Source organism: Littorina saxatilis, linkage group LG6 (assembly GCF_037325665.1).
Source record: "Littorina saxatilis isolate snail1 linkage group LG6, US_GU_Lsax_2.0, whole genome shotgun sequence".
Lineage (NCBI taxonomy): Eukaryota > Metazoa > Mollusca > Gastropoda > Littorinimorpha > Littorinidae > Littorina > Littorina saxatilis.
The window spans coordinates 1795294-1807719 of record NC_090250.1 but is presented as its reverse complement, the minus strand read 5'-3'; the positions used below and the strand labels follow the sequence as shown (position 1 = coordinate 1807719).

The window sequence follows — 12426 nt, the reverse complement described above, 5'->3', positions numbered from 1 at the left end:
AAAGGCAGTGAAATTGACAAGAAGAGCGGGGTAGTAGTTGCGCTAAGAAGGATAGCACGCTTTTCTGTACCTCTCTTTGTTTTAACTTTCTGAGCGTGTTTTTAATCCAAACATATCATATCTATATGTTTTTGGAATCAGGAACCGACAAGGAATAAGATGAAAGTGTTTTTAAATTGATTTCGACAATTTGATTTTGATAATAATTTTTATATATTTAATTTTCAGAGCTTGTTTTTAATCCAAATATAACATATTTATATGTTTTTGGAATCAGAAAATGATGGAGAATAAGATGAACGTAAATTTGGATCGTTTTATAAATTTTCATTTTTTTTTTACAATTTTCCGATTTTTAATGACCAAAGTCATTAATTAATTTTTAAGCCACCAAGCTGAAATGCAATACCGAAGTCCGGGCTTCGTCGAAGATTACTTGACCAAAATTTCAACCAATTTGGTTGAAAAATGAGAGCGTGACAGTGCCGCCTCAACTTTCACGAAAAGCCGGATATGACGTCATCAAAGACATTTATCCAAAAAATGAAAAAAACGTTCGGGGATATCAATCCCAGGAACTCTCATGTAAAATTTCATAAAGATCGGTCCAGTAGTTTGGCCGTTCTGAATCGCTCTACACACACACACACACACACACACACAGACACACACACACACACACACACACACACACATACACCACGACCCTCGTCTCGATTCCCCCCTCTACGTTAAAATATTTAGTCAAAACTTGACTAAATATAAAAAGAAAGAGATAACATCTAAATTTTGGATTTGGCACCACCGTATATCCTTTTTGACCAATTTCTCTTCTCATGTCTGATTCACTTGAAATAATTAGCCTGTTCCTTGAATTGAGAGTATGAAGCATGCCAGTGGCTCTCTTCAAATATGCGTTAATTTGGAGATCTGAAACAAACCTCTGTAGCTGCAAAGTATATTTTTTTTAAACCGTTAAATGTACAAAAGGGTAAATAATTGTGAAGCAAAATTTGCTCTTTTGTAATTATTTTAAAAAAATCCATGTGTAATTTTCCCCATGGGCAATGAGACAGTCGACAGTTTTCTGTGGATTTGCTGGGGCTGATCACATCCTTTCAAGGGGGGGTTTCCAAACTTCTTTTAGGAAAAATTTTGATGAAAATGAAGGAAAATAGAGCAATCTGAGCATCAGTTTTTCTTGATTTTCAATTTTTTTAGGCTGGGGGGGGGGGGGGGGGGGACCCTGGATCCGCCCCTGATTTGAAGAAATCCAAACACAGATAGACTGCTAACGTTCCAAAATTCAGAATAGAAAATCAAGAATGGTAAATATATTGGAAAGTTTAATTTATGATAAAACAAAACGTTACATTTACAGTACGTCAACCGGGTGGGCTGGTCTTTTAAGAAGACACACAAATTGGATTGCCTCGCTAGCATCTTGCAAGCGAGTTTCGTCATTAATTTTGAGATGACTTCATTAGTCTGTATTATAAATATTGCCGTCTTAGTCCACTGTGTCGACGCACTGTAACGTTTTCTTTAGTGTCAACAATTAAACGTTCCAATGTTGTTTTTGTGGATTTGAAGAGTAACGTAGCCGAGGTCGTTTTTCGCAATTGTGAAGGTTTTAGTGTTTCTTTTATACTTGAAACTTTTTCAGTCTTTAAAGATCAACGTTCTCAGCCTTAGAAACCTGTATTATTTTCAGGCTTTCAAGGTGTAGTTAGAGCATTCAACTTGACGAACAAACAAAATGTGTGCGTACGGGGGATAAGGAGGGAGGTGAGAGATTGTGTCTGTTTCCAGGTGAGTGTTTGTGTGTATGGTCTGCAGAGTTCATGCAAATCAGCAGCCTACGTATACACGCACACGCGCGCGCACACACACTGACACGCGCACACGCGCGCGCACACACACACTCACACACACACACTCGCACCCACACTCACACATGCAGACAAACACAAACTGACACAACCACAAACACAAACTGACACACACACATGCACACACACCACAACCACCACTGACCAAAGCACACCCACGTACGTAATGCATGCTCTCGATCAGATCATAGACCTATATCAGATTTAGAACAACTCTCGAGTCAGATATTCCAAATAATTCCACGTCTTTTAATTTGAGAACAACCGCACATAGTCCTCAGATGAGTCTCCATTTATCATACCAACAACACGTCATAAGTAATCATATAATCATAGCTGCACAGCGGCTGGCACGTGCATTGTTAAAGGAACACTCCTTGCCGTGAAGACAGTTTGGTTCACCATCACAATCTGGCCAGGGTTTACAATGGATAAGACCATCCCTCCACTTGGTCGCATACCTTCTTCTTCTTCTTCTGCGTTCGTGGGCTGAAACTCCCACGTACACTCGTGGTTTTTTTTGCACGAGTGGAATTTTACGTGTATGACCGTTTTTTACCCCACCATTTAGGCAGCCATACGCCGTTTTCGGAGGAAGCATGCTGGGTATTTTCGTGTTTCTATAACCCACCGAACTCTGACATGGATTACAGGATCTTTTTCGTGCGCACTTGGTCTTGTGCTTGCGTGTACACACGGGGGTGTTCGGACACCGAGGAGAGTCTGCACACAAAGTTGACTCTGAGAAATAAATCTCTCCGCGCCGAACGTGGGGACGAACTCACGCTGACAGCGGCCAACTGGATACAAATCCAGCGCGCTACCGACTGAGCTACATCCCCGCCACTTGGTCACATACCAAAAATGAACAGCTCTTCGTGCACAGTGGGAACTTTGTCGTGAAATAATTTCTTTTTAATTTTTAAGAAATCAGAATTCTTCCCCAAAAAATCCCAACTAACCAAAGGAAGCAGTTAGGATGATGACTTTTGGTATGTGCCCAGGTGGAGGGACGGTCCTACACCACGATAAGGTCTGGCCAGATATGTGATAGTCAACCAATGTTTTCACGAGAAGGCGCGTGCTTTTAGTAAATATAGTTCATATTCAAACAGCTTGATTGCAATATTTACAGATTTAGAGGTTGACTATGGCCGAAATGTTGTTGAGCCAGTACCCTTTTGTAGAAGGCCTCCCGAAACTTCCCTTGATGGGGGATTTTTCGTTACCGCAGCCCTGGCGACAGAGAAATACAGAAATAAAATTATAGTCACTTGGCGATGAAAAAAAGATACCAATATAAGATTAGTTCACAGACAGACAGACAGGCACACATTCTCAAAAGTAAGTACAGACACACACATATAGTCACATCCTCTCTCTCTCTCTCGCTCTTTCTCTCTCTCTCTCTCTCTCTCTCTCTCTCTCTCTCTCTCTCTCTCTCTCTCTCTCTCTCTCTCTCTCTCTCTCTCTAGTTTCACACACACACATACACACACGCACACACACTCACACACACACAAACAGATCCTGACTATCATTATTTAACACCCTATTCCCAATCAAACATACCTTTAAGCACGTGAAAATACATGAGCTGCTTTGAACCTGCCACATTTTTACTGTGATAGACCTAAACAGAACTATTTTTCAGCATGGCTACTGCAATGTAAACTAAGAAAGGAAACAAACTTGCATCGCTCCCGGTTAGCCATATATATTGTAGGGACGATAAATAAATAAATAAAACAACCAACCAACTATACCTTTTAGAAGACTGGCTTGAAGTCTTTGTCGTCCCAACCCCCGTAGCCGTTGTTCAGCTCGGCCAGGTCAGATTCCTGGCGCACAGGCTGCTGTTCTCCCTTCCATGCTGCAGGGCCGTTCTTGGGGTTCCAGCCCTTCTCCTGAGTGCTGGGTTTCCAGTCCTGAAGGGTGGCTTTCCCGGGCCAGACTCCGAGGCCCTTGCCTTGCCAAGCTTTGTCGTCCTGGCGAAGATCCTTGCCCTCAGTCCAGGCATCGTCTTGGCGGAGGTTCTCTCCCTTCCAGGCCTGGACGAGGTTCTTGTTTTTCCAAGCGTCATCCTGGACGAGGTTCTTGGACTTCCAAGGATCTTCTTGGCGGATGCTATTGGCCTTACGCCAGGCGTCGTCTTGGAGAAGGTCCTTGGCTGTCTCCCTCCAAGCGACGTCCTGGAGGAGGTCTTTCTTTCTCCAGGCATCGTCCTGGACCCTGCCCTTGACCTTCCATGCGTCATCCTGGGCTAGTCCTTTGCCCTTCCAGGCATCGTCTTGAGCCAGTCCCTTGGCCTTCCAGGCATTATCTCGGGCCAGACTGTTGGCTGTCCAGGGATTGGCCGGTGCAACTCCCTTACCCTTCCATTGGTCGTCCTGTACGAGTCCTTCGCCCTTCCAGAGGTTTGGCTGAGCTAGACCTTCTTTCTTCCAGGGCTGTGGCTGTGCAAGACCTTCCTTCTTCCAGGGGTTTGGATGAGCAAGACCTTCACCCTTCCAGGGCTGTGGCAGAGCGAGACTTTCTTTCTTCCAGGGCTGTGGCTGAGCAAGTCCCTCGCCCTTCCAGAGCTGTGGCTGAGCAAGACCCTCGCCCTCCCAGGGCTGTGGCTGAGCAAGTCCCTCGCCTTTCCAGGGCTGTGGCTGAGCAAGACCCTCGCCCTTCCAGGGCTGTGGCTGAGCAAGACCTTCACCCTTCCAGGGCTGTGGCTGAGCAAGACCTTCACCCTTCCAGGGCTGTGGCAGAGCGAGACTTTCTTTCTTCCAGGGCTGTGGCTGAGCAAGTCCCTCGCCCTTCCAGGGCTGTGGCTGAGCAAGACCCTCGCCCTTCCAGGGCTGTGGCTGAGCAGGACCCTCGCCCTTCCAGGGCAGAGGCTGAGCAAGACCCTCGCCCTTCCAGGGATTTGGCTGGGCAAGACCCTCGTCCTTCCAGAGTTGTGGCTGAGCAAGTCCCTCGTCCTTCCAGGGATTTGGCTGAGCAAGACCTTCACCCTTCCAGGGCTGTGGCAGAGCGAGACTTTCTTTCTTCCAGGGCTGTGGCTGAGCAAGTCCCTCGCCCTTCCAGAGCTGTGGCTGAGCAAGACCCTCGCCCTTCCAGGGCTGTGGCTGAGCAAGACCTTCGCCCTTCCAGGGCTGTGGCTGAGCAAGACCCTCGCCCTTCCAGAGTTGTGGCTGAGCAAGTCCCTCGCCCTTCCAGGGGTTTGGCTGTGCAAGACCTTCCTTCTTCCAGGGATTTGGCTGAGCAAGACCCTCACCCTTCCAGGGCTGTGGCTGAGCAAGACCCTCGCCCTTCCAGGGCTGTGGCTGAGCAAGACCCTCGCCCTTCCAGAGTTGTGGCTGAGCAAGTCCCTCGCCCTTCCAGGGGTTTGGCTGTGCAAGACCTTCCGTCTTCCAGGGATTTGGCTGTGCAAGACCTTCCTTCTTCCAGGGATTTGGCTGAGCAAGACCTTCGCCCTTCCAGGGCTGTGGCTGTGGAGGACCCTCACCCTTCCAGGGATTGGCCTGGACGATTGTATTGCTCTTCCAAGGATCGTCTTGGGCGCCGAGAGGAGAGGCGGTGTCCTGGCCGTAGTTGAAGATGCCAGAGGCCAGAGCCCCAGCCGCACAGGCCAACAAGATCACGGTGGTGCTCTGCTGCAAAACAGATAAAATAGAAAGTTGTACACAGCCGAGCTTAAGCCTGTCCTTAATTGAGCCCGAAGTCGACTTCGCGAAGTCTTTTTAAACCGAAATCTCAGTTCTAAAGCTTCGTGCGGCCAGCTTCGCGACGTATACTTCACGTAGTCGACTTTGCCCAGTTGAGGACAGGCTTTGCACTTTGGAAACTGCTATACAGTGAGAACAGAGAAGCACGATGTCACATAAAAGGATATAATTGAAGCCAGGAACAGAGAGAGAGAGAGAGAAAAGGGGGGTGGGGGGAGCAGTTAGGTGTACTTTAGGAAAGAAGAAGAAAAAGAAGGAGCGGCTCATGCAAGATAGAAAAAACAAGAAATTAACAAAAATCCCAGAATAAACAAATACACCCACAAACAAATATTTTAAAAAAGGGGTTATTTAAAAAAAAATGAAAAAGAAGCAAACAAACAAAGGGAATAAAAACAAAACACAAGTTCCTGAAAGAAAAATCGTTGAGACCCTAAAGACCGTTTTCATCTTTATTTCTAACAAGAGAAATTCGTGCGTTGTTTTTTTTAATCATCATTTAATACTGACAAGATAATTTGTATTGTTTCTAAAGTAAACATCTACGACCCCTTTAACTTCTTTACGTTTCAGAAGAGAAAACTGTTTTGTTTTTAATCCCGAATGATGTTATTTATGTTTTAAACCGCCTGACACTGCGAGGCAATTTTCCTTGTTTTTTTATAAGGACATTAAAATCTTTGAGTCTTGAGTCTTGAGTCTTGAAAGATCAGTTTCCTTCTTTGATTCTAATAAGAACATTTAAATTGTTACCATACTGTTGGACATTCAACTCAGCAAATCAATCAATGACAAAAAAAAATCCCCCCAAAATGCACATTTGCTGTTAAGATTTAAGTTCTTCTCGATAAGCAATCTATGACCAAACAAATCCCCCAAAAATAGCACATTTGCTGTAAGGTAAAGTCCTTCTCGATAAGCGATCTATGACCAGGACAATCACACACTAATGCACATTTGCGATAAAGGCAGTCATTCTCGATAAGCAATCTATGAACAGAAAAATCTCCCAAAAATCGACATTTGCTGTGTCTTTCTCGATAAGCATCTATGACCAGAACAATTACACAAAAAGGCACATTTGCCATACAAATACAGTTCCTTTTGGATAAGCGATCACTGTGCAAACCCACATATCTGTTCAGGCTGTTACGATAAGTTACATCATCCCTTCCACTTAGACTTTTTGTAATGAATTTTTTTTTAAGGGACACCTATGTCATTCTGCAAAATTGATTCAATAACAAAAATTCCCGCTCTGCCCGAGAAGCAGCCAGGCTGTTAGTTTTTGATTTATGTCCAAGTAGGGTTCTCTTCTTACATGTGAAAGTCCGGGCCGATCTGTATTGCTGAACATGATCATGAAAAGAACTTTCAACCTTTTATCAGTTTCTGCAGTTTTATTTTAGAGCGCCCCACCACCCCCCCCCCCCCCCCCCAAAAAAAAAAAAATCTTCTTTAATTCTGAGAAAATTCTCACCATACTGTTGGATATATTTATCTCAGTAAGTAAGCATTGACTGCAACAATCACATAACACTGCACATTTCGTTCATCACTTTTCCTTGCTTGTTTTGTTACTGAAACCCATAGAACTTTACTTTTCTTTTTTAATTCTGAACAGAGAAACGTGTTTTGTTTCTAATCCACAAAGACCTTTATTTTTCAATTCTGAACAGAGAAACTCGTTCGGTTTCTGAACCCTAATGACGCCTTCTTTTCAAAAATTCCGAGAGAAAAAAAACACCACAATTCTTACCATACTGTGCAACTCAGCAAGCACTGTCCAGTCGCGCCAGAAGGGGGAAGACACACGGACAGAGAGAACTGACCGCTGGAATTACAGGGGACGTGGCTAGCGCTCTGCCCCCTTATATCCTCTTCGGCCGACTGACCATAAACTTTTGATTCTCATTGTCCATGCAAACTCGCCACAGAGTCAACCCGACGCTCCGCACTTTTATGATCGACTTTTGTGTAAGATGTCTAATAACTTGGGACAGTCCAGTAGTGGTCAGCATGAATGCAGTGGAACCCCCCTTTTAAGACCCCGCAATTTAAGACTCCATCCCTTTTAAGACCCAGTTTTCTAAGGCTTTCTGTTCACAGCCTCTGTAAATGTACCCCCATTTTAAGACTCCCTCCTTTTTAAGACTAGATTTTCTAAGATGTGTTGAGGTTTTATGAGAGGGGTGCCACTGTAAAAAGAAAGACTGAATTTTAGTTAGATCTAAGTGCGCAGACCTTTTACCTTGCGCGATCGAAGCGTGTCAGCCTGGCGATTTACGATGACTGAAACTCATAATATTCTAATGATTATTGTAGCTGCGTGGTTTTAAACAAACCGGAAGCACAAGTTTTTCACAAGTTCTTAATACGGTTTTAGCCCCAGGGGGCTAAGAAACCGCACAGCAACCAAATTAATCCAATATTGAATCCGCATGCAGATATACTAATCACAAATTATTACAATTACAAAATGTCATGCATAATCCATACACAATACCTTTCAATCCTAAATTACCGATCAAACTTCAAATGAAACAAACTAAACCAATCGGAGAAAATATGTTGCTGTTTGGCACGGTTTTAAAACAAAAAGGCTGCGAAACCATGATCAGAGAAAAACAAGCAAATGCACTAATTCACAAATCTCACCAGGTCGGGGATGTAGCTCAGTCGGTATAGCGCGCTGGATTTGTATTCAGTTGGCCGCTGTCAGCGTGAGTTCGTCCGGCCCACGTTCGGCGAGAGATTTATTTCTCAGAGTCAACTTTGTGTGCAGACTCTCCTCGGTGTCCGAACACCCCCCGTGTGTACACGCAAGCACAAGACCAAGTGCGCACGAAAAAGATCCTGTAATCCATGTCAGAGTTCGGTGGGTTATAGAAACACGAAAATACCCAGCATGCTTCCTCCGAAAGCGGCGTATGGCTGCCTAAATGGCGGGGTAAAAACGGTCATACACGTAAAAGCCGTGTGAGTTTCAGCCCATAAACGAACAAACAAAAAAACAAACAAATCTCACCCATCGTTATTCGAGTATTGTCACCAGCTGATTGGATATCTTTTTCAATGTGTGTGGATTGACTGAATGTAGTTATTTCGTTATTTCGTTTTTCGTTGTTTTTTCTTCTTTTTTTTAACTCGTTTATGATGAACCAATTTCGTAACTAACATCTCTATGTATATGTCAACCCGTGCAGATTAATTCACAACACAATGTGGCGTTTTGCTTGATAAACAGGCAAGCTATAGCTTTTTAGTATGTGTCGAAGTGGAAGAATGCGACACGAACGAACGAAGGAAAGAAGAAAAGAAAGGAAGAAAAAAAATCAGAGTTCAGAACTTTATTACGAACTAGAGAATCGCGAGACAGAGACAGACAGCGTGGCGGTTCATCACAATAACCTCTGCAGGCGAAGTCCTGTCAAACGGGATTGAGAATTTTAGAGCTTATTTCTTAGCCCTATATTATCTGTTGTGGCTTCTCAAATGCCAGAACATACATACAGACAAAAGCCGCTAGACCCCATCACAAACAGAACTCTACAATCCACAGGTTTTTGCCCATACACACACACACAAACACACACACAGAGAAGCCGTATATATATATATATGTATATCTATATCTATAAATATATAGAGATAGGTGAGAGTGTATTTTTCGCGTGGCTATAAATTGATTCGACCTTTTCACTTTGACAGTAAGAACAACTTACGGGTGCAAGGGAAGCGTTCTGGACAGCGCAGTGACATTCTAAAAATAGTAACTCTCAGAAACGGGAATTTGGGGTGAACGGCGCGACAGAGACAGACAGCGTGGCGGTTCACCACAATCACCTTTGAAAGGCGAAGTCCTGTCAAACGGGATTGAGAATTTTAGAGCTTATTTCTTAGCCCTATATTATCTGCTGTGGCTTCTCACATGCCAGAACATACAGACAGACAAAAGCCGCTAGACCCCATCACAAACAGAACTCTATAATACATAGGTTTTTGCCCACACACACACACAAACACACACACACACAGAGAATTGTGTCCGGGGTGTAGCTGAATACGGTGTCCAAATTTGAAAAAGATCCACCGAGAACTTTGGCGTTGTGATGTGGTGTAGCGGCTATGGTGTGTCGTATATGGGGGCCCGGGTAGCTGAGGTGGAACCAAAATAGCTGAGGTGGAACCAAAATCGGTTCCGCGCTGCGCGCTGAGAGCACGTGTTGAAATATCGACCAGGTTGTGTCCTGTACCGGGTCAACCTGAATATGCCCACCAAATTTGAAGCAGATCCATCGAGAACTTTGGCCGTGCATCGCGCACAGACAGATACACAGACAGATACACAGACAGATACACAGACACACAGACACTAGTCGTATATATATATAGAAGAAAGACTGAGAGAGAGAGAGAGAGAGAGAGAGCGAGAGAGAGAGAGAGAGAGAGAGAGACTGAGAGAGAGAGAGAGAGAGACTGAGAGAGAGAGAGAGAGTGAAAGAGAGAGAGAGAGAGAGACTGAAAGTGAGAGAGAGAGAGAGAGAGAGAGAGACAAACAAACAACAAACAAACAACGAAGAAAAAAAAAGACAAGAAAAAAAATACGAAACCGCTGACCCGTCAAATGACCCATAATGGACAACTGTGATCACCGGGTAAAAACCAGCTTCATCCTCAATCCGATTTCAATACAATAAAAGAAAACTCATCGCCGAATTCCCAGCCAGTTTTGTCTTTCCTCCAGATTATAACTATAAGCCGATAATCACGCACGGATCCGCTGACTTTTGCGGCAAATTCGGACCACGAAGTCATAAAAATGGACGCAAAACCGTCACTAGGTTTATCGGGCACAGAACGAAACTGACGGAGAGAGTAGACCTCTTTCATAAAAGCCGTGTTTCCCCATCTCACATGCCCCTAACAATGGCTTTGCCGTGAGGGCGTAAAACTTCTATTTCTCTCCCGGTGACGGAGAGAACAAGAAAGGCGGTACAGTAAAAGTCATGCGGTGATTCAGTTTCATTGCGGCGGTCAACACGCCGAGTCAGTGACCGTTGGCCGAACACCCCCTTCGGCCACGTCAAAATTGCGTGACAGCTTTTATTTCACGGGGCTACGACGATGTACTATGATTATCATAAATACTTTCATAGAGTTCGGAGCGCACTGACCGTCTGAAGCGATAAGTTATGGTCAGGTTTGATTATCAAATGGACCGTGCAGTTGTTGTCCATGTATGTCTGTGATCATCTCAGGCTTGACAGCTGTATCTACTTTCCATAGTAATAAGGCTGAACGCGCGAGGAAGATGGAAGTAAAAGCTGGCGTTTTACTGACCTCACGTTTTGACTGACTCGATTTTGAGGTTGATGATGAGACATATCGTTGTATAGGGGTCGACATTTCATTAGCATAAACATCTGTTAACATTAGTTAATGTCCCTAACATTTGTTTTCTATTTTCATCACTCGATCATAGCCGAATTGCCAAACAATTATCCACATTAATAACAAATAAAAACACAAAGAAGCCGAAATAAACGAACGATTGACGCGTGTGTGTGTGTGTGACTGTCTGTCTGTCTGTCAGTCCGGCTGTCCGTGTCTGTGTCTGTGTGACTGTATGTCTGTATCAGTGTGTATTTATGTATCTTTAGTGTGTCTGCTTCATCAGGCAGAGGTTCCAAAGAAAAGCACGGTACGCAAGATAGCCACACAAAATAACCTTTCTGGATCGGTTATGATCGAATAATTATATCTTCTAGTGCGTGTAGGTTGCTGCATAATCTGATATTTTGTCGAACTTTGATTTCAAAACTCAGGTTTGTTCACTGAAGTGCCTGTGCATGCATTCAAAATACAACATCAACAACACCACCAACAACAACCTAACCACCCCCACCACCGCCAACACTGAACAACGACAACAGCAACAACAACAACAACAACAACAACAACAAAAGCGAACATTTAAAAGTTGAATATTTTTTCTCGATCGGGTATATTAGCATGTTCAGCTCTCAGTAGTGTACCGCTTAGAAGAAGAAAAATACGAGAACAAGCCGCGAGTGACAACAGCGCCACTTGTGCAGGCTGATAATACAACATTTAAATACCAAAATGACATGAGTCTGAAACTGAAAGCCGTGCATTGTTTTTAACTCTGGATACTGCGCGTAATTTAGTGTATGAACCTACCGATGACCCGCTGTGTCGACGATAAACAAGTTAGTGTTTTGATGACCCTATTCCCTACTGTGGCTAAAACACCTCTCCACTGACTCAGTCAAAATACAGTCAGACCTGCCCTTGCGATCACCTCTCTAACGCGACCACCTGCCCTTGCGACCACCTGCCCTTGCGACCACCTCTCTAAAGCGACTACCTGCCCATAACGACCACTCCCCTACAGAATTCACCTAGTTCTACATAATTCACCTTTCAATAGCGAACACCTGTCTATAGCGACCACTGTTGGTCTATCTCTTTTAGACAGGTTCGATTGTAATACTATTCCGGCACAATTAAGAAGGTCAGTGACGTATGGTGACTCGTTAAAGATACATGCCTTCCTGAATAAACCGATCCTGTGAACATCGGGCCCAGGGCCGGACCAAGTTCGTTCGAGGGGGGGGGGGGGGGGGGGGGGGGGGGGGGTGGGTTCCAACTGAAGGCAGGGGTCCAAAGTCCAAATTTTTTTCCCTCTGAGAGGTACATTGGGTGGCCAGGGGGGGGGGGGGGTGTTCCGGAACCCCAGGAACCCCCCCCCCCCCCCAGATCCGGCCCTGAGGCCTGCTGACCAGGCTTTTCGG

At 44.6% G+C, this 12426-nt stretch overlaps 1 protein-coding gene across 1 annotated transcript; it reads right to left on the bottom strand.

The window, feature by feature from the left end:
• Positions 1–2138: 2138 nt before the first annotated feature.
• Positions 2139–7738, bottom strand: LOC138969657 (formin-2-like). The gene is made up of 3 exons (XM_070342515.1): positions 7733–7738; positions 3659–5536; positions 2139–3128 (listed from the first exon to the last, which is right to left on the bottom strand). Exons 1-2 carry the CDS (start codon positions 7736–7738, stop codon positions 3662–3664), a joined length of 1881 nt encoding a protein of 626 aa, XP_070198616.1. The 3' UTR covers positions 2139–3128; positions 3659–3661.
• Between the last annotated feature and the right edge of the window lie 4688 nt (positions 7739–12426).